Here is a 22,520-nt window from a genome sequence, read left to right as displayed (position 1 = left end):
TGAGAGATTGTGGGGCTGCTGTAAAATGCAAGCCAGTGATAGCTCCGGCCCCAAAGCAGCTGCTGTCCACCATCTGGGTAGTGTCATTTCTGCGTAGAAGCAGTTGGAGCTGATGTTTTGGTCCGGCTCTGTACCCATCATGGGTACAGAGTGAAAATCAGGTGAAATGCAGGCAGCCTACAGACCTGTGAGCTTTAGAATAAATGCAGGTTACTTTAAGCCATTGATTTTTTTAGTGGTTTGTTAATATAGCATAAATAGAAGTAGCTGACTGATACTGTAGTATAGAGGAGGATGGTTACACATTGCTATAAAACAAGATATCAGCTTCTTTTTCAAAAAACAACCAAAGGGGATTCTCATCTTCTCACACAAATGTTTTCATTTATGTTCTAATTCTTCACTCCCATACTTTCCACACAGTTGGGATAAACCCTGAATTGCAGATTTAGATTCCTGTGTATACAGCTAATCAATACTTAGCACCCTCTTTAGAAAGGTATGGCTTTCCTTAAGCCAACCCCAGAGAGGATCTCAGTACCCCAGACTGAATATTTAATACATCTGAAATGACATCTGGAAAAATACGCAAGCTCTTTTTCAGAATCAAAAACAAAGAGTTGTAATCTCCTGAATTCAACAGAGATTGCTAAGAGCCTACTCTCTGCTGGTATCTGTGCTAGATGCTACATAGAATTTGCACAGTTGATATTTGTTCTGTTCCTGCTGTCTGTCATGTGCTATGGTCAAATTCAGGGCCTTTAAGGAATATACTAGTTAGTGGGAGAGGCAGTGAAGTGGATAATTAAGGCCCAGTGTGGTAAGCAGTGCCATAAATGGCACATCCACGGTCTTAGGGGAGCTTGGGGGAAATGCATCTGACACTTCCTGGAGGTTGGCATATGGGGAGCATTCAGAAAACCCTCTCTGAGGGAACTCACACCATACTTCAGCTTTCTGAAGGATATGATTAGGATGAAATCCAATAACCAGACAGTAGAAAGTGGCTTTAAGGAATGATCCCTCTCTTTACTCATTAAAAGGAAGTGCTCACTCTCTCTCAATGAGTGCCAGAATCACATGGCTCAGGTATTAGGCATTAACCAAGATCCACATATGATATTGGTGCATATGCATACCAAAAATTCATAACTTTATTGCATATACATATGAAAATTCCATGACACCCTTTCTGCACTTTGTCAGCTCTCTTGGTGTTGCCTCAAGAACCTGCAGCCTCTGGCTTTCCTGGGCAGGCAGCTTTACTCCAGTCTGTAGGGTTCCAGCACCTAGGCTAGCCAGTCCCACACCCAGTTTTTGTGTCATCCATCAAGATTCGAATGAAATGCCATATCCAGGAATGTGTAATCTGGCTTTAAGAAAGGCTACCTTGGCCAGATGAAGTAACTAGAAATGTAGTAGAGTTAACCCACTGTTAGGTGGCAATAGGCAACAAGAAGCAGCTGGGGAGATGTAGTCCTCCCCCTGTTGCCCCCGACACTCTCCACCCCAGACTGCTCTGAGGCATGATTTCTCCATTTCACCCATCTCAAAATGCATCACCTAGCTGAATGTACCTGTCTGCCTTTAACTTGCTGTGTCGCTTCAAGCCTCATGAAGAAGCTAGTGTAGTGCTTCTCGTTCTTGTATATAATCCCACAGGGAGAGGTCCTACGGAAAAGGAAACTAGGCTGTTAGACCACCACACTTTTTTAATGTCTTCGTCCCGTCCATAAGCAGATCAGATTACCGTATTTCAATTACTCATCTTTTATTTTTATTATAAAAGCACCCTCTGGTGGTGAGGAGTCTGCATCTCTGTATAGGACTATACCTTCTGCGATTATTGTTCAGGTGGCTTGCATGGTGCTAAACTTTTTGGAGTGTGTGCACTTCTTTTCCAAGAAGAGGCGTAGAAACATGCTTGTTCATTAAGAGGATGGGGAAATGCTAACTTTAGTTTATTAGGTACTTCTGATGGAAAGAAGTTCCTCCTTAGGAAGTAAGGATTTTTGTGTGATTTTTGTTTTGTTTTTGTTTTTTGTTTGAGGCAGTGTCTTACTCTGTTACCCAGGCTGGAGTCCAGTATGATCATAGCTCACCATAACCTCAACTCCTGGGCTCAAGCGGAACTCCTACCCCACTCCTGAGTGGTTAGGACTATAGGCATGTGCTGCCATGTGCTGCTAATTTTTGTTTTTTCTTTTTTATATGGACAGGATCTTGCTATATTACCCAGGCTTGGAAATAAGCTTTTTATAGCTAATTTACACGTTCTGCTTACATGCTCCAGGAAAGCATTCAGTAAATGATTTTCTAGCCCATGCATAATTATACGTACAGGACTGTGGAGGTTTTCTCCCTGGCACAGCAAGATAATGGGCATGATTCATTCACCAGGTGGCTTACCCCAGGTCATCAGGAACACCTTTCAGTTGCAGTTAACATGCTGTTTTCACCCTTTCCTACAGTCAGTTTGCTTCTTCTCTGTTGCCATTCTTTGCTAAAACAGCTATTTTGTAGGAGTATTACTCTAAAACATTAAGTGTTACTTCTCATTTCTCTTTCTCTTTATGTCTTCATGAAAACATAAATCAGTCAAGGTACTCTGTTGTTCAGTTAGAGAAATCGTTCCACTGTGGAGAGGGTAGCACAGTTGTATTTGATCAGCTCAGATTTAACTTGGTGTCTCTCTTTTATTTCTCAAAGGTGTCCTCTCTTTAGGGATGGTGAGGTTGGAAGAAGGCTCCTGTAACCCTCCTCCAGGATGAACCACCTGCCAGAAAACATGGAGAATGCTCTCACCGGGAGCCAGAGCTCCCACGCTTCTCTGCGAGACATCCATTCCATCAACCCCACACAACTCATGGCCAGAATTGAGTCCTATGAAGGAAGGGAAAAGAAAGGCATATCTGATGTCAGGAGGACTTTCTGTTTGTTTGTCACCTTTGACCTCTTATTTGTAACATTACTGTGGATAATAGAATTAAATGTAAGTTGGTGATTCTTTCATGACTTTTTAAGAAATGTTTCCAGAGACAACAGGGTTTTTTGTTTGTTTGTTTTTCTTGTCATTTATCTCATTTAGTAATTTCCATCTTGGACCTTTCTTATTCTTTAATTTATTGTTTAAGGTAAATGTGGTCAGTTTAAAAATCATGTTTTCTGAGATTTTGAAATTTAAATTCCTGGCGTTTTGCTCTGTAACAGGAGTTGACAAACTATAGGCTGTGAGACAAATTCAGTAGGCCTGTTTTAATAAAGTTTTATTGGAATACAGCCAGGCCTGTCTGTTTACATATTGTTTATGGCAGGCTTTTGCACTGGTAGTTGCAGTTGAATAGTTGTGACAGAGACCCTCTGACCCACAAAGGCAAAAACATTTATTCTCTAGTCTTTTTCAGAAAAAGTTTGCCCATCCTTCTGCCAGAAAAATGTAGAAGAATGCTTTTGGAATAAATTTTGGGTGTTTCATGTACTTTTCTAATTCCCACGTTTAACATTTTGCATATGTTTGTTCTTTACTTTCTTGCAAAGAGATTACTTCCTTATATTTCATCAGAAAAGTTGTCCTGGAGGCATTTGGAGGTTTATGCAGTTATTCTGTATTACCAACTAATTGTTTAGACCAGTACTGTCCAATAGAAATATAATGCAACTTATTATATATGTAATTTAAAATTCTCTAGTTGCCACATTAATAAAAATCAAAATAAACAGATGAAACTCATTTTAATAATATTTTTATGTAACCCAGTATATGTGTTTTCTTCCCAAAGCCTTTGGTCTGATTGTTTACATTCCTTACCAACAAATAGGTGAATTCCTCCCGAAGTTTTTCCTCACAGGCAAAAAAGTATCTGCTTTCCTATTTTCAGCAGTTCATTTATTTCCAGGAAATGCTTGCTATGACCTAGTTAGTAATAATTATTACCTATTGTTTATTTTTAGGGGGTTAGCCTTTGCGAGGCACAGTACTAGATCCTTTATGAGAATTTATTACAATACAGAAGATATGAAAAGATGCTGAGATTCCTGTTTGAAAATTATTTTAAAATTTGCCTTTTAATAGCAAGAAGCAACATCTTAATCTAAATTTTGATTAGGATTCTAATACATAGCAGTCATTTCAATTCTAGACTCTAATCTCTTAACAATTAGGGTCATTGAATCTCATTTAACTTCATCATGAATACTAATAGAGGAATAAAACTCATTATGAAAGTAGACAGTTACATTAGAAAATAATATTTGTCCCATAATCAGAGTGACATGGAGCATGAGTCCACTGTTATGCTTCTATTAACAGATTTTTCTTCTGTTAATTTTGCACTGTGGGAATACCTACATTTTGTTTATAACCAGACAGGACATTGATATGACGTAGTAATTTAGAGTCTCTTTTTACTGTTTGTTTCATATGTGCACGTTAAAGAAAATAATTAATGTATATTTTAGAGGAGTAATATGTTTTCAAAACTATAGCTATATAATGAGAGATGAAAAGGAAATGCATCTTTTAACAGTAAACACAGCAACAGTTTTAAGGGGGCACACTTAAAAATTATTTTATCGCCAACTCCAAGTCCAGGCATTCATTGCTTTGGCTGCATATATTACTGTGTGCCTTTAAAATGGGAAGTCATGGGACAGAACTGTGGTGGGGTTCATGGGATCACACTTCTCATTTCCTTCCTTCCTGTTTTCTTCAGGGAAGTAGAAATGAAGTAGGCTGCCCCCTGTTCTTGTTCACAGACAAGTTATATATTTACATCTGCATGCAACATGTTATACATGAAAAATCATCAGCCCTAGCAATTTTGAAATGTGTTTTTATCCTTACCTTCCCACCAATTACTAGTTGCCCCAGTTGTAAAATTAAAAGGTTGGAAAAGGGTATACGATCTTTAAGCAAGAACATCTTAACTTTTTTTAGTATGATTGTTTTTCAACGTCCAATTTCTAGTTCTGTTTGTTTTGAATTGTCATCTTGACTTGGCATTTTCACTTCATACAGTAGCATTCATTTTGTTTTGTTGTCTTGCTGTAAATCTCTAATCATTCAAATCCATTTTTTTTAACATGTCTTTACATTTACCGAGTACCAGAGAACAGGTTTCTAATTCAGGTGTTGTAAGCTCTACCAAAAAAAACTATATGGGATTTAGAGTTTAGCTGAATAAATATGGCACATAATCTTATACTGCCTTGTGATGTAGTCTTTAAAAGAAGAAAGAAAATGTCATAAAGGATGCTAGGCCTTTATAATATGGGTAGCCAGCTGTTCTCTGCCATTATAACAATAACCAAAGTACTTTGTCTTCATGTATGGCTTCCGCCTTAGTCAGCCACTTTCCCTCCTTGCTCCAGGGACCTGACTGGCACCATCCGGCCTCAAGTGCAGGGCTCCTGTGAGCCGAAGAAGCCTAACACCACCTTAGTTCATTTTCCTTCTGGAAGATCTTAGGGCTGCTGATCTCTTTTTGGTCAGTCAAGAGGATTGTTTTGATTCCATCCAAGGCCTCTTGGTCCACCTTTGAGTAGACCGATTTCCCAAGTTGGATGTGGAATTAATCATGGCTTGGGTTCCTTGAGGACTCTGTTCCCTCTGCAGACTCTCTCCTAGACTCTGTAGACAGTATCAACAGGGATCAAAGTAGTGACAGTCGAAAGGAAGTTGATTTTCTTTTTAGCTTTTGATACTCGATTGAGACTATGGTTCAGAAAAAAAGGCTTTATCAGTGCTTAGTGACATCTTTCTTCTTATTTTCTAACTGGTATACTAGAAAATGTCAGAATCCTCCTAATTTGACTTATAGCTGTCATGACCAGGTCTTTGGCCTTAGGCAAGCTGTTTAATAAGTTCTCTGGGCCTTGGTTTTTCCATCAGTTCAGTAAACTAATACTGGTCTTGCCTTCCTCGTGTGTCCATGTGAAGATCAAATGGAAAGATGTACACAGCAGCCCCTTTGAAGATACAAAGGTGTGCACAATTAGAAGTTATGTAGTTTATTATTAACTAAAATTTAACCCAGAAAGAGGAAAAAACTGCTGGTTGCCATTTTCTCACTATTGTTACATTTAAGTTTCAGGTACTTATTACCCTGCTAATTCTGATTCTATTACTTCATTTCTACTATGCTCCATAAATTGTGATGACCAAGTATAATAGAAATTCAGATAAGGGAGATCAGTGGCTTGGACTGTTTGAAGGAGTGAATGGAACAGATGGTCTGTGAATTGGGTTTGGAAGGACAGGTAGCAGTGAAGATGGGAGGATGATCTGGGAAGGATGATCCTTCAGTTTGGGAGCTTCAGGAGAGGGTTTGGAGATCATGGTGCATGGAAGTACTGATGCAAGAGTGTGTGCTTATGCATGGGGAGTGTGCGCTCAAGTGTGTGTATTTGGAGGGGACAGGAACAGAGGCCGAGAAAATACTAGCCTGGCCAGAAAGTAAGGTACCTGCTGGAAATGAAATTGTATAGATAGGTTGGTGCTAGGTTATTCAAGTTATTAAAAGGGATATAGAAGGATTTGTATTTACTGCAATGGTGAGCTGTAGGTTCTGGAACAGATTGGAACACATGATTTTGAGATTTTTTTCAGAAGTCAGTGACACAATCTACATCACAGCCTTTTTGACCTTTCCAGTTGGATGTCTGATTTAACATGCTTCCCTCAACACATACACACACCTGCTTTCCCCCTTCTTCATCAGTAAGCCAACACAGAGACTTGGGCCAAAAGTCAAAACACATTTTTGATTTGCTTGTTTGTTTCGTATTTTTCATGCTTCATATCCAGTCTAAAAGTAGGTCCTGTCAAATCTGTCTCTAAAATATATTCAAAATATGACCACTTCTCTTCATTTACACTGTTTCCAGCCTCCACCAAGCCTCATGTATCACTCATCCAGACTGCACTCCGGACTGGTTGCCTGCTTCCACTCACCCTGCAATCCATTCATCTCACAGTAGTTAGGGTAATCTGCGAAAAACAAAAGTCAGATCATGTCACGATCTGTAACAAGTCTTCACTGGCAGGCCATGGCATTTAGAATAAAATCCAAATGTTGTGCCTTGGCTTGCAGAGCCCCCAGAAGCCTCTCAGACTTCTTCCCGCCCTCTGTTCCTGGCTCTCCGAGGAGCAGCACACTTGCCTCCTTCTGTTCTCAGACAGGAATAAACTTCTTTCTATCTTGGGACTCTTCTACTGGTTGTTTCTTCTATATGAAATGATTAATTTCCTTTATCTTTTTGTAGAAATCAACTTCTTATCTTGCCAGTATCAATTTAAATGTCTTCATTATTCTGTCACAATAACCTGCTTCTATTTTCTGTGTAGCATTTATTTTCTTATTTGCTCTCTCTCTCACCTTGTCAGAATATAATCTCCATGAAGACAGATGTTATTTTGTTTACTGAAGGGTTTCCTATATTTAGAACAGTGCCTGGTGCATAATAGATGCTCAGCAAATATTTGGGGAATGGATAGAGATCACTGTGGCAGTGGTGTGCAGGCTGGACAGATAGGCAATAAGAACACAAGGTGGTGAGAATAGGAAGGAAAGAACTAACCTGAGAGTCACTAAAGGAAGGAGTGTGAGAAGACTTATTGATAGGCTGATTTTTTTCATTCCCAGTATGTCTTTAGATGACTATAAAGTTTCCGGCGATGAAACCTAGCAGAGTAGTATCAGAACTGACTGGGAAGAGATTTTGTATGAAACTAAACTAGTCTATTTAAGACATCTTGAGCTAGAGACAAAAATTTTGAAATGAGGATTTAGAGTATAAGCTAGGACTAGAGATATAAATTTTAGATAATGTCTATTTAAAGGCAACTCAAAATCAGAGTATTTTAAGGTATGCAGATATCAGAGAAAAGCTGTGGGCTATTTGTTGCAAAACTGTATTGGCAGCTTTGATTCCTGTTCTCCCAGGAATAGAAAGGGGAGGTCTCTCTGTGGTAGAGAGCCCCTCTTTGCTAATCTGCTTGGAATACTTATTCTGTTAATATTCTGGATATTGGCAAGTTTCCTGAGTCTGGAGACACAGTAATGAGACTAGGTGATTGGGTGTCTGTCAATCATTATTCCTCCTTCCTTCCAGGTTTTCAATTCTATTCATTTGTAATGGTCTATTGCCAAGTGGGTCTACAAATGTTTTGTGCTAATTACACAGAAATGTAGACCTGTGTAAGGGATTTTAGGGAAAAGGATAGTATTTATGGTATGCTTTCATTTGCATAACAAATACAAATACATGAAAAGATATCTAAGCCAAGAATACCCTTCCCTTGTGGCAATTTTCATTCAAATTTGAACGTGGCAAAGTTGTTCCTAATTTCTGTTTTCCCTCTTACCCAGATCGCTAGTTAACTGTCCTTCCTTTGTCCTTTTTCAGACCCTCTGCATTTGTTTGCCAGGACCATGCTCTGAATTGGAAATTTGAATTTATTTTTACACGTCTTGCTCCCTCTGATTAGGCTAATCCGGGGCCCCAAGAGTTACTCTGCTCGGGTGCTGCATTAGCTGCCGACATATGTCCCCTTACTTGATTTTTTTAAAATAGTTTAAACTTTTAAAAAACAGAATTTTTTAAAAAAATAGTTTAATTTGTCAAATTTTGAACTCGATAATTTAAAATTTATTTTGACGGTAGAATTGGGAGAGGACAGAAAGTTGTATCAGGCTTGAGTTTCATTATTTACTGTAACTTTCTCACTTAGGATTCAGGTCTAGTACTGTCTTTATTTCGTTATCTATTCATGTTAAAAATATTTAAATTGATAAAAGTGCAGAATCTTTAAATGCCAGGAAAAATAAAAATGAGAAACCACAGAGAATGTTTACAGTTCTACCCTATGTCATGCTAGTGGCCATCACTGATGTTTGGCAGGAGGTCAGGGGAGGCTTGGCCTTCCGGAACATAAGACTGTGGAGAGTGATCAGAAAGTGAGGGAGTCCTGGATGAAGGTGAATCGCCTTCTCTAAAAATATGCATTTGTATGATGGAAGACTTTATCTTAGAAGGGAAAAAATAATTTTCTTACCATTTGCCCAAATATGAACTACAGAAGTCATTATTTTTCACTATACATTTATATCTGTTGAATGAATGAATTCACAATTGAGGAATCAGAAAGTGCTATCCAGTCCTTTTCTATTAAAATTGTGAGAGTTGTTTTCTTCCGTATTTTAACATTTCTGGGTTCTGAGAAGATAGGAAAGTTGGAGAGGAAATCTTAACCCTTGTTTTATTTCCACGCATAAACCTCTCCTTGTTTTTTCTTCTTACTCTCCTTTCTAGGTGAATGGAGGCATTGAGAATACGTTAGAGAAAGAGGTGGTGCAGTATGACTACTACTCTTCATATTTTGATATATTTGTAAGTATTTTTTATGTTTCATTTGAGATGTAATAAAACTGATCCAAAAGGCAGACTTCTTCTAAATGGACTTCAAATTCTATGCTTTTTTTTTTCTTGTTTTGAACACTGACCATATTTTCCTTTTAATTCCCCACCCATTCAATGTTCTCTCTCTCTTACTAAGGAATTGTCTGGTCATCTCAAGAAAATAAAAGATTAATGACAGATAAGGGAGGGCAGCAGAAGGAGCCATTCCTATTTTCTTGGTGGAGAGCCTTTCTTCTTTCAAATGGCTGAAATAGAACCCATGGACATATCTAGTCACTGAAAGGAAAATTAACCTATTAATGCTACCCTTTTTCTTGCCTTGTTCTTTCTTTCATAACGGGAGATTAATGTGAAACCTAATTTGCTCTTACATTAAGTTCTAGTGCAGGGATTCCCAAATGCCGGTTTACAGACTAGTCTCCAGCTAAATCACAATAAGGAAGACAGTCTGGTGAGTTCCTCATAAAGCTATGTCATGTATATGTATATATTTTAAAACATCTCCTTATTGTTTTCAGCTTTTGGCAGTTTTTCGATTTAAAGTATTAATACTTGCATACGCTGTGTGCAGACTGCGCCATTGGTGGGCAATAGCGGTGAGTATGCCCTGTGTGAGTGGGTCGTCTCCTCCAGTGCTCGTGGCTGGGTCCTGCTCTCAACAGGCCTGGGCTGGGAGAAGATATGGTTGTAATGTGGGTGGAATCCTGCTAGCTTTCCTGAGTCCCATTTCCTCCATACTTAAGTAGGTTTAAAACTCCAGGGCTTCTTTCCAGCGTTAATGAGTAACTGGATTTGTCTCTTTGTGCTGAGCCAAATGAGGAATCTAGAAGCCCAACACCAAGCCACCCTCTACCTCATTTTGTGAGTAAGAGATGGGAGTAGTACCTCTGTCACAAAGATATTTGGGAAATGTCTCATTTGGTTAAAAATGCTTAGTGATTGTTTTCATGACATGGTCCATACGTATTTAGGTAATAGCCTTACCCCCTCCTTCTTCCCTCTGACCCCCGTCTTGGAGGGAAGAGCTCTCACTCTTTCTGTTGTTGCCTTGGGCTTCTCAAGGACAAAGACCTTTTTACTCCTCTGTTTCTTTGCATCTAGCACAGAGGGCTTTGGTACCCTCAATAAATATTTAGAGATTGATAGAATTACTAGCAATTCTGCCTGACAGATGTTTGAATATTCGCCTTTGTAAAGCTTTAGTAAGTCAGTTATGTGGGAAGGAAATGTTGAGCTCCTCAGACTAGAGGAAACTGCTTAGAAATAACCTGCAGTTCTGCTGTTAGAGGGCGAGACCTCAGGTCTGGGTGGCCCAGGCCTGGGTTTGTCCAGCTGAGAATAGAACTTGTGCTGCCCTCCTGAGTCCACCAGGGGGCCACATCAGCCTGGGCCATCTCTTCTGAGCATTCGCAGAATCACGGGGCAGAGATCAGACTGTCTGTTAATCTGGAAGCTCTCATTTCATGGATGTAGGCCGACAGTCTTGGCCAGACTTGATTCCCTTTCCTGAATACTGAGTACTCTCTTGCTGATATCATCATAGCTTTTGATGATTGTACCCTCCCATTTTTCTACATTTTCTACAACAAACTGCTTTGGAATATTGTATTCCTGAGTCCCCATATGTATGCTAGTATTTGTCAGACCATCCCTCTCAATGTTTGCTTTAGAAACGTGTTTAACGTACGGATATTCAGTGAGAGCTGTAAGACAGTGTCTTCAATACCTGCTTTCAGATTATCTGAAGAATAAGTCTAATTTAGCAAATCCGTTCTATTGCTTCTGATTCTTGTTTAAAAAAACATTTGCAGAGAAGAATCTAGAAGCTGGAAGGAGGAGAAGTCAGCTGGAATCTAAAGAGTGCCTAGTGTCAGCATGTAAAGTTAATTAGTGTCAGAATGTAAAATGCTAAACCGCCTCCTCTCCCAAGCAGCTTACTATGGGGTGTGTGTGTGTGCGTGTGTGTGTGTGTGTGTGTGTGTGTGTGCGCTGCAACTTTGTTAATACTTACTGAGCAAGATACTTGGTGCTCCCTGTCCTCACTTCTGTCAATCAAGCTACTATTGATATTCATTTTGGTCAGGTTTCATCCTGCTAAAAATATTAGTTGAAGGACACAGTGATGAGACTCAGGTGTTATGAGATCTCTGGTCTTCATAACCCCTGAGGAGACCCCACCTACGCATTTTACCAGTCCATTTTCATACGCTTGTAAAGGCTTTGGAATTGTACCTTCTGGTGGATAAAACATTTACCCAGCACACCAGCCTACCGAAATGTGGAAGAAGACATGCAGCCATTTGGTATTGTGTCACATAGAAGCCTGTTTTGCCCCAGTGTGGGTCTTGGGGACAGAGACTGAGTGATATGGGAAGGCGCAGGGCTAGAGACAGGTTTTTAGGCATTGCCTGCGCCTAGCTCAGACGGGTCTCTTGAGAAGTGGGAGGTGCCTTCACAGTGTGAGATGCCTAATGTGAACAGTGCTGGATCATGTGTCTTGCAGTTGACGACGGCAGTGACCAGTGCCTTTTTACTAGCAAAAGTGATCCTTTCAAAGGTATGACCTACCACTTTTTCTATATAGTTACCATCTTCAGTGATGAAGCCTTGTTGTCCAGTGTGAGTTTGTGGTAACCTCATTTCCCTTTCCTGGTCGTATCTTTTCTTCCAGCTTTTCTCTCAAGGGGCTTTTGGCTATGTGCTGCCCATCATTTCATTCATCCTTGCCTGGATTGAGACGTGGTTCCTAGATTTCAAAGTGTTACCTCAAGAAGCAGAAGAAGAAAACAGTAAGTTCCTCTCAAAATCAGTCTCCTGAGCCTGGCTGAGTATCAGGCTGGGAGGAAGAGATGTGGTGTGTTGATGTGAATGGAGCTACCGACGGGTGGAGTTAGGCAGTGGTGGGGTCTCCATTCTTTAGTGGCTACAGCAGAAATTGATACAAGGGTTGGGTGGATGAAAGGATAAGTAATAGAAATCATCTCCCCTCTCTAGCTGTTGGGCCAGGCTTCACCGGGAAGAAAATGTGAACACTGGTGAAGAGGGCATTGAAGCGATAACAAAAACTAGCCAGCACCTCTTTCTCCCCAGACACCTTGTTCTTTTCTTCCCATTAGCAATAGGAGGACACTAAGAATTTGGTGCATGTACATAGAACTGTACTGTTGAGGGGCAGAGAAAATAAAACTAATTTTAAGTGTGTGGAGGCAACTATTATAAATACAAGCCAGTGGTTCTCCAGTCTCCCATGGTGATCCATGTATTAGTTGGTGGCTTCAGGTGGTCCACAGTTAGAACAGTTAAATGCCTAGGGCTGGAGATGATTGGTGGGTTTAGGATGAAGGTTATTCACAGGAGGATGACAGCAAGCGAGAGCGATGCTCAGCCTTTTACCATCCTCTGAGTAGCTGAGTCATAGCTAGCATGGTGTACTCATGAGACCTGCCAAAGCTGCTATAATCTCATCGTGGCTTTGAGTATCCCAGAATATTAACTAGGAAGGCCAAATGATTGATTGAGCTTTATGGTAAATTAATGAGCTGGAATTCTTCTCCATATAATGTCCTTAATGGAAGCCTACATGCCCCACCCACGTATCTTAAAGGTGAAATGATCAAAGCTCATTTCAGACACGCATGCAGTTTTAAGACGTGCTGTTTTTACACTTTTTCCAGCCACCTGGCTGAATTTGCCCTGCCTCATAGGAAAAGTATCTTACAGAAAGTTAAACATGACTATAACTTCAAAAAAATCAGGATGCAAAATAATCTTGTAAATGGTTTATTGGAAAATCTCATTTACATAGAATAAATATATAAGAAAAGAATTGTAATTCAAGAGCAGATTTTAAAAACACATTAATCAGACCGAGGTGTATCTTCTATCCTCTGCCCTCTATTCCTTTGTAAAAGTGTATTACGGAGAAGGTATAAGTAAAGGCAATCAAAGTCTTTAAATTGTATGTAAATATGAAACTGAACTTTACTGAAAATATATCAACTATTACTATGACTGAGGTTTGAATGGCTATGGGATTAAACCACATCCAAAGTGACTAATAAAGCAGAAGATACAATTAATGAAAATCTTGGAATAGTACTTCTTTTCATTGTCCGTAGCACGTATGACGCACATACCTGGCATCTGCTGTTTGGCCTGGTGCTCCTTCCACTTTATCTTAAGGTTAACTCAGCTTTCAGTCAGAAGAACTTAAGTTTTGATGGCCTTTCATGTGTTAGGGTTCCTCAGCTGTCGGCATCCTGCTTTCTTCCCCTTCCTTTGTTTTTTAAGACACTTTTTTTCTTTGAAACATTCTTGTTGTACAAATATTTCTTTGTCATCTTAATTGTTCTTTATATATTTATAAAAGGCCATCCCTGTATTGTACTTTACAGCTGACATATCTCACCAGATGTAGCCCGCAGACCATTTGTAGGAGCTGACTGTGTTTTTTATTTTACTTTGTGTTTTGGTTTTGATATTGTGCTTTTTTTGTAGGAAGGTGGGTATTCACAAGGGAAAGATGTAAATACTGAGTTAACATGAGGCTGTTTATTTATTTATTCTGAGACAGAGTCTCACTTTGTCACCCAGGCTAAAGTGCAGTGGCACAATCACAGCTCACTGCAGCCTCGACTTACAGGACTCAAGCAATCCGCCCAGTAGCCTCTTCAATAGCTGGGACTACAGGCATGCACTACCATAGTTGGCTAATTTAAAAATTTTTTTTATAGAGACAGGGTCTTGCTGTATTGCCCAGGCTGATCTCAAACTCCTGGGCTCAAGCGATCCTCCATCCTCAACCTCCCAAAGTGCTGCCATTACAGGTGTGAACCACCATGCCCAGCCTCATGAGACAATTATTTAAACTGCCTGGTTATCTGTCCTTACAGTATTGTTTGTCATTTGTTAATGAAACTTACTGTTTGCTTGAAAACTTTTTTAAGTACCTCTTTTTCTAAAAGTATTTCGTTATAATAATAATACCATTTTATTTTACTTAATCTTGCCAAGAAACTACCAGAAAGGTGACCTCATTCCCAACATCTGAATTTCTTCTTTTCCAGGACTCCTGATAGTTCAGGATGCTTCAGAGAGGGAAGCACTTATACCTGGTGGTCTTTCTGATGGTCAGTTTTATTCCCCTCCTGAATCTGAAGCAGGTAAAAAACTTGAATATTATCTGTGCTTGTATCTCTCAAAGGCTCTGCTCTTCCTCCCTTTCCCTACCCCCTCTATTTCTCAATACACTTAGCTAACATCTAACATGCCAGGAATTCGGAATATGAAAATAGGTGAAAATAGGTGAGGCACAGTCTCACATGAGACCAGCAGTAAGGCATAGAGTTGTAAAAATAAATGTCAGGGAAGAGTGATTAGACACCATGGTTTGTCGTATGTATCTTAGAAGACACACAGATAATGGGAAGGGCCTTAGTGCTCTCATTATTCTTGTTCATCACCAAACCAGCCTCCCTGTAGGACTCCTGTGTCTGAGAATGGCAGCAGTGTTCACCCAGTTGCCCAGATCAAACACCAGAGCCTCACTGCTGGCTCCACCCCTTTCTTACAGCTCACATCTCATCATTCACAAAGCTGTTTCCATCCTCTCTCCCTTATTTCTGCCTCCATTTTCTCATTCAAATCCTACCACTTCTTAACAGCTCCAACCTCATTTTAGCATTACTTTCTGCTGTTTCTGCAGCAGCCCTGGTCTCCCTGCCTCCGGTTTTGTCTTTCACTTACCAGCAACCAGAGTGCTGTGTTAAAAATAACAATGACACTCAACAACAAAAATAAGCAACCTGATTAAAAAATATGCAAAGGTTTTGATAGACATTTCTCCAAAGAAGATATACAAATGGCCAATAAGCACATAAACGATGCTTAACTTCACTAATCATTAGGAAAATGCAAGTCAGAACCACAACAAGATACCATTTATTACCCACTAGAATGACTGTTAAAAAAAGCAAAACAAAAAGACAGAAAATAAGTATTGGTGAGGATATGCAGAAATTGGACCCCTTGTGCATTACAGGTGAGAATGTAAAATGGTATAGCTCCGGTAGAAAACAGTATGGTGTTTCCTTGAAAGGTTAAGCATAGAGTTACCATATGATTCACTCTGGGTATGTACTCAAAGGAAATGAAAGCAGAGACTACATCAGATATGTGTATACCCATGCTCATAGCACCAGTATTCACAGTGGCTAAATGGTGGAAACAACTCAAACAGCCGTCAACAGATGACTGGATAAACACAATGTATGTACATCCAATGGAATATTATTCTGCATTTAAAAAGAATGAAAAGCTGGACGCAGTGGCTCATGCTTATAATCCCGGCACTTTGGGAGGCCGCGGTGGGAGAATTGCTTGAGCCCAGGAGCTCAAGACCAGCCTGGGCAACATAGTGAGACCTTGTCTCTATTAAAAAGGAGAAGAATAGAATTCTGACATATACTGTAACATATATGAACTATGAACACATTATGCTAAGTAAAATAAGCCAGACACAAAAGGACTGTCGTATGATTTCACTTAATATGAGGTACCTAGAGAAGTGAAATTCACAGAAACAAAGTAGAATAGGGATTGCCATTCTGAAGGTGGATGGTGTTGATGGCTGCACGACAGTGTAGATGAACTTAATGCCACTAGATGGCATGCTTAAAAATGGTTCAAATGGTAAATTTTATGGTAAATGTATTTTTCTATGGTTTAAAAAAACATTTTAAAAATTGCTAACACTTTTTTAAGTGTTAGGTGCTGGTCTAAGCTTTATTAATATTCAGTCATTGACTTTTCCCTTGTCTGCTTATCTTCTGAGATACAGATTATGAACCATAGCGTCTAATCACTCCTCCATTACATTCATTTCTTACAGCTCTGTGTCTTACCACTGATCTCATGTCATATTGTGTCTAACCTATTTTCATATTCTTAATGCCTGGCATATTAGATGTTTGCTAAATGCCTCCACTCTGTGACGTAAAACTCATATTATGCCTAATGTAGAGATGAGCAAATTGAGGCACAGAGAATTGAGGCAATTTACCCAATATCACACTGATAATAAGTGGTGTAGCTGGGATTTGAACCTGGGTTCCACTGCTAGAGTTCATGCTTATAACTCCTAAAGTATATTGGCCTCTTGGTATTTATGAAAATATAGAATTGCTCATGCCAGTCCCCTGCTCAAAAGCCTTCAGTAGCATAAAGGATAAAGAAATCAATAGATGTTAGCTTGGCTGAAAGTGCCCCTGTGGGCACTGTCACCAGTTGTCTGGCTTCTCACCCTGTGACTGCCTTCTCGTGTGCTGTTCATAGCTCCTCTGAAATGCGGTGCTCTAGAGCCCTCCAGCCACTGTCCACCTTGCTGTTTCCATTCTGATCTCCTCTGCAATCCTAGTTGCCATTCACATGTTCCCAATTTCTTTCCAGCCATGCCTGCCCTCCCCATCACTCCCAGCAGTCTTAGTTAGAATGTCCCCTGTGTGTTCTTTGGGACCTCTGCCCCAGCCCTGTCATCCTGTGTTGTCTGCACTGCCTTCCACGCTGACTGGTCTGTTTCTACTGCTGGGATGTAAACTTGAGTTACAGACTACATCATTGTATTCCCTGTATTAGGCCTAGTTAATATTTTCACACACACACACACACACACACACACACACACGTGATAAAACGGATTCCAGGCAGAAAGAGCCATGAATGATCTAAGGTGCAGCAATGTGAAATAGCAGTGTGCGGGAGGAACTCCAAGTTAAGTTGAAATTCCAGACTATTATGGATCTGAAAGCAGTGTACAACACAGAAACATGGAGCCAGGTGTAATACAGATATGGATTAGTAGAAAACCTGTTGCTAGAATAGTAAAAACTAGAATTAGGTATTAAATTGTTGATTGCCTCATTATAAGGATTATTTCATTGAGATGTTTTGTGTCATAGGACTTTTTGAAAAAAGAAAGTTCATATTAGAGTTCATGAATTTCTACTTCTTTTTCTAAGACTAATACAGTTTCTCAGTACTAATGTATTTTCTTAACTAGAGTTCAGAACATAGAATAGCAGTGACATTAGGAACACCGCCTCAGGCATGCCTCATCCAGCTTTCTAGTTCTTGGATCCATCCGGGCCTTTCACCTTTGTCATTTACCACCACCTAGTGGTACTCTGGAGCACTACTATTTCCTTGAGTTAGGAAAGTAAAGAAGAATGAAAACATTTTCATGATGTTCCACTGTGTAGCTGCTTTGTTTGACAAAAGACAGATTAGTAATGGGCAGAGAAGGAGTGGTCAAAATGGATTACCTTATTATATTTGCATTGTCTGAATGTTCAACTTAGGAAAGAATTAAAATTGAAAACCGTTTCTGAAATTAATATACGTAGGAGAAAAAAGACTACTCTAGAGCAAAGCTTTTCCATTATGCCGATAGCTAAAAATTCAAGCCTTTAAGTAGCTGAAGTTCTAAGCTGCTGTTGCCCTGCTACAGCACTGACTTCCCTAATACACATGAGGGCATCCAAAAAAGGCTTGACGTGCCTTTTTTTGTTTTTTTTTTCCTCCAGCACCTAATACAATACCTGGCTTATATTAGACTTATTAACTGTTGAAGAAAGGGATGAAAAGGGAAAGAAATCAGAGGCACTGTAAACAAAAATGTTAGCATTTTTCCTTGTGAAGGAGCAGCCTGAATTTTAGTATCAGAGAGGTGGCATGGTTTATTAGATATACTTATAAAGGGTATAAAAGTAGCCTGTTTGCAGGTTTGCCTGTTGATCAGACCACATCCCGCATCCCTGTGTATTAAATAGAAAGAACAAGGAAGCGTGATCCTCTCTCAGATGACTGGGTTGAAATTATGCGTGGTCAGAGAACTTAAATGAACTAGTTGTGATGGCAAAGAAAGGATAATTCGTCACCTCCTAGACCATGGAAAGACCAACTTAAAATGAGGAGTTGCTCAATTGCATAATATAGCCTGTCCTATGCAAGTCTAGATAAGACATTCATTACAATTCTAAGTTGCCACCTCCCCAGAGTATCCATGCAGCAGCCTTGCCTTCTTATGGTTCCCCTATGTAGTTACTATTAGAATCCCCTGTATCTCTCAGCAGTGTTCTTGTTTAAATGATCATTTCTGTGATCACCCTTTGTGTATCAAATGGATTTGAAACACAGTTTTTTCCATCTTTTAATTAAAATTTTGAAAATTATTGAAAAATTATTGCCAGGGATACTGAATACTATTCACTTTTTTTTAAAGTTTGATTAAGATATAATTTGCATATAATAAAATTCATCCATTGTAAATGTATAATTGCATGATTTTTAGTAAATTCATAGTTTTTTAATCAACATTACAGAGTAATTTTAGAACAGTTTCATTGCTTGAAAAACTTCTTTTATACTCATTTGCAGTTAATCCCCACTTCTACCTCTGATTCCAAGTAACCACTGATTTCTTTGTATTCTTGACAGATTTACCTTTCCTGGGCATTTAATATAAATGTGGTGATATGATACATGTTTTTTTGCATCCAGCCTCTTTTGCTTAGCATACGGTTTGAGGACCAGTCATGTTGTAGCAAAACCATATCAGTGTTTTGCTCCTCTTCATGGCCGAATATTATTCCATTATATGGATATACAACATTTTGTCTGTATTCACAAGTTGATGGACATTTAGATTTTTTCCACCTTTTGGCTATCATAAGTAATCCAGCTACGAACATTTATGTACATGCCTCTGCATAGGTGTTTATTTTTATTTTTCTTGAATATATTTCTAAGAGAGGACTTGCCACATCCTGTGGCAAGTTTCTGTTAACTTTTTAAAAAATTGTCAAACTGTTCTTGATCATGGCTGTTTTATTTTACATTCCCTCCAAGTCCCTTCTTATCTACAGTTTCACTTACCTGAGATCAACCAAGGTCTGAAAATATTAAATGGAAAATTCTAGAAATAAAAAGTCCTTACGTTTTTAATTGTGTGCCATTCTGAGCAGCATGATGAAATCCCATACTGTCCTGCTTCGTCCTACCCAGAACGTGAATCATCCCTGTGTCCAGCAGATCCACACTGTGTGCACCACCCACCTGGTAGTCACTTAGGAGCCATCCAGGTTATCAGACCAACCATCCTGGTATCACAGTTCTTGTGTTCAAGCCATCCTTATTTCACTTAATAATGGCAAAGTAGTAACTCTGTCAATTCATATATGCCAAAGAGAAGCCATAAAATGCTTCCTGTAAGCGAAAAAGTGACCATTCCAAACTTAATAAGAAACAAAAATCCTATGCAGAACGTAGTCATGTTCATCATATAGTAAACTTTTTCATAGGTATGTACGTGTAAGAAAAAAACATAATATTTTGGGGATACAGTACTATCTGTGATTTCAGGCATCCAAGGATAAGGGGAATTACTGTGTATGCATTTCAGTTTCTCCATATACTCACCAATGCTTAGTATTGGGTCTTTTTGGTTATAGCCAGGCTAGCAGGTTTAAAGTGGTATCCAATTGTGGTTTTAATTTGTATCTCTGTAGTGATACTGAGATATTTTTCATGTTTCTATTATATGTAATTCATAAGTCTTCTTTAGAGAAAAATCTATTTCAAGTCTTTTGATTTTAATTGTTTTTTTTTATTCTTGAGTTGTAAGAATTCTTTATACATTCCAGATAAAAGTTCTTTAATATATGATTTACAAATATTTTTTCCAGTCTATTGTTTGTCTTTTCACTTCTTTATAGAGTCTTTTGAAGCGTAGGTTTTTAATTTTGATTAAGTGTAGTTTATAAATGTGTTCTCTTATGAATAATATATGTGGTCATATCTAAAAACTCTTTACCTTAACTCTATGTCATAAAGATTTTCTCATATTTTCTTCCGAAGGGTTTCATAGTTTTACACCTTTCAATTAAAATTACAATACATTTTGAATTAACTTTCAAATATGGAGAAGGTAAAGGATTAATTCATTGTTTTGCTTTTGGATATCCAAAAGCTGAACAGCACCAGTTATTGAAAAGACAACTTTTCCCCATTGAACTGATTTGACACATTTGCCAAAATCAGTTTACTATAAACTGATTTTGTGCCAAGCCAATTTCTGTTTTTTAAATCCTGCTTTCTTAAGGTGAATACTTATATGATTAATATGATACTATTTTCTTTCTTTTCTGATACAGCCATTTAAAGCCATAAATTTTTCTCTAGGAATTGCTTTTGTGATATTGCATGAATTTTGATATGTTGTGTTTTCATTTGAATGCATTCCTTGGCTTTTAGCAAGTTGACACGGATGTGTCTACCTGTTGACCTCTTTGTATGTATCCTAATCTGTGTTTATTCTGCTTATAAAATGTATAGATTCATATTTCTCAACCAATTTGAGAAATTTGGACCATTCATTCTTCAAACATTTTTCTGACTTTTCCTTCCTTCTGGGATTCCCATTACGTGGTTGATTGATGCCTGATGTTATCTACAAGCCTCTGAGCTCTTCAGCGTTTCTTGTCTTTTTCTCTCACTCAGAGATAGTTGTTTTGACTGTAATTTTTTTCCTGGGAGTGGTCACACTTTCTTAATTCTTTGCATATCTTGTATTTTTTGATGAAAAGTATTTTGCTGAAAATAAAGTGACTCTGGGTTTTTATTTTTTTCGTAAAAGGTTGCTGTTATTGCTCTTGATTTGTTTAGTAAATCGCCTGTGCTAAATCTGTGAAATGTACACATCCTGTGATGTGGATGCTTCTGTTTTCTCTCAGTTTTTTTGTTTTATTGCCCATTGTGTTTTTTCCTTTTTAATTATTGCCTATGTTTTTAAGCCTAGCTTCATGGTTGTTACCCGTGTCTAGAGCTTACTGATTAGGCAGAGCCTAGTTAGTGATTACACAAGAGAATTACGCTCAAACATCTGGATGCAGGCTTCCATCCTCTGCCAGGTAGAAATGTACACGGATCGGATAGCACCTTCAGAGTTCAGGCCATTTTCAAGTCCCGCACCCCACCCCCCACCCCAAGCTTTTACTTTCTGCTAAGTCCTTTCCTGCTCTCTCTGCATATGCTCAGAGCTCAGGCTGATTGGCTGGCTGGCTTAGGCTCTCTTGGGTCTCCTCTGTGCCTGGAGACAGCCCCAACCGGGCATATGCTTGTCCCAGTGGTGACCACAACTCAGGCTCCCAGAGTAGTGGCCCTTTCTGCTTGCCTGCCTCTGAATTTGTCACTTCACTGACAGTGTCACTGGGCATGAACATGGCTCCCCACTCCAAATTAAGTGATCTGCCTTCAACGGAGTAGCTTTGCTGCCATTCCCCATGGTCTGCCCCACCCTGGGAGAACCTCCATGCCTATTGAGCTGGGTATTGGAAGGTTAGGGAGGAACAGGAGCAGCTCCAGGCAAGACACCACTGCTATTCCCTGAATTCTGCAATGTTTCAAACATAAACATTTCTCCAGTTGTTGTATACCTTTGGTCATTTTCCCAGTGGTGAGATGGCTAGTTTTGCCCATTTTGACACATTTTGGGGGTGCTTGTCAGGGAGAGGATTTATTGACTTCTTCACTTGGCCATAGCCAGAAGTCCCTTTTAAAATATGTAAAGAAGACATACTGTTATGTTTTAATTAAAGGTTTAGCTTTGTTTAGGGCTCCCAGATAATTCCAAGACAAACAGCAACTCATTGTAGTTTCAGTGCCGCTGGCCTAGCAGGTGAAAGTTAGCCTGGGAACAGGAAGATGTGGTGTAACCATCTTCCTCAGCCTCCTTCCACCTCCTGCCTCTACGATGGACAGTGCGTTAATAGGCTAGAAAGTAAAACGTTCAACAGTTATGTCTTTATTCAGTTTCCTACAAATTCAACCTAACCATGTGACATTTATGAGGTTAAAATGTTTTCTTCAGATTCTTAGGCATTCTTTCCCTCTACCAAATTTGTCCTTGGCTATAATTCAAGTAGACATTCTCCTAAGGAAAAAAAAAATGTCTTTTTTAAAGTATGCTATCTAACAAGATTCAGGTGCAGTTAGGAGAGGCTGTGGCTTTTGTGTGTGAACTGATGGCATCGCTCACCTACTATCTT

At 39.1% G+C, this 22,520-nt stretch overlaps 2 protein-coding genes across 8 annotated transcripts in view; one reads left to right on the top strand and one right to left on the bottom strand.

The window, feature by feature from the left end:
* The window catches only part of STARD3NL (STARD3 N-terminal like), a 48,824-nt gene that overhangs the window by 23,307 nt on the left and 2,997 nt on the right, over positions 1 to 22,520 (top strand). Inside the window, exons 2-7 of one of the 7 annotated variants that reach the window (XM_032286770.1) lie at positions 2,710 to 2,992; positions 9,313 to 9,390; positions 9,939 to 10,016; positions 11,924 to 11,977; positions 12,092 to 12,209; positions 14,487 to 14,582. In XM_032286770.1, coding sequence (XP_032142661.1) covers positions 2,768 to 2,992; positions 9,313 to 9,390; positions 9,939 to 10,016; positions 11,924 to 11,977; positions 12,092 to 12,209; positions 14,487 to 14,582 — 649 coding nt within the window. In that variant the 5' untranslated portion in view covers positions 2,710 to 2,767. Of the gene's footprint in view, positions 1 to 2,709; positions 2,993 to 9,312; positions 9,391 to 9,938; positions 10,017 to 11,878; positions 11,978 to 12,091; positions 12,210 to 14,486; positions 14,583 to 22,520 lie in introns of all 7 variants that reach the window. The other 6 variants (XM_032286769.1, XM_032286766.1, XM_032286765.1 and 3 more) reach the window with 6 other exon arrangements.
* The window catches only part of LOC116557317 (T cell receptor gamma constant 1), a 67,513-nt gene continuing 66,647 nt past the window's right edge, over positions 21,655 to 22,520 (bottom strand). Inside the window, exon 6 of the mRNA XM_032286774.1 lies at positions 21,655 to 22,245. Coding sequence (XP_032142665.1) covers positions 22,238 to 22,245 — 8 coding nt within the window. The 3' untranslated portion in view covers positions 21,655 to 22,237. The remainder of the gene's footprint in view (positions 22,246 to 22,520) is intronic.

Source organism: Sapajus apella, unplaced genomic scaffold (assembly GCF_009761245.1).
Source record: "Sapajus apella isolate SASKATOON/1434 unplaced genomic scaffold, GSC_monkey_1.0 scaffold19, whole genome shotgun sequence".
NCBI classification, from domain to species: Eukaryota; Metazoa; Chordata; class Mammalia; order Primates; family Cebidae; genus Sapajus; species Sapajus apella.
This window is presented reverse-complemented; position numbering and strand designations above follow the sequence as displayed.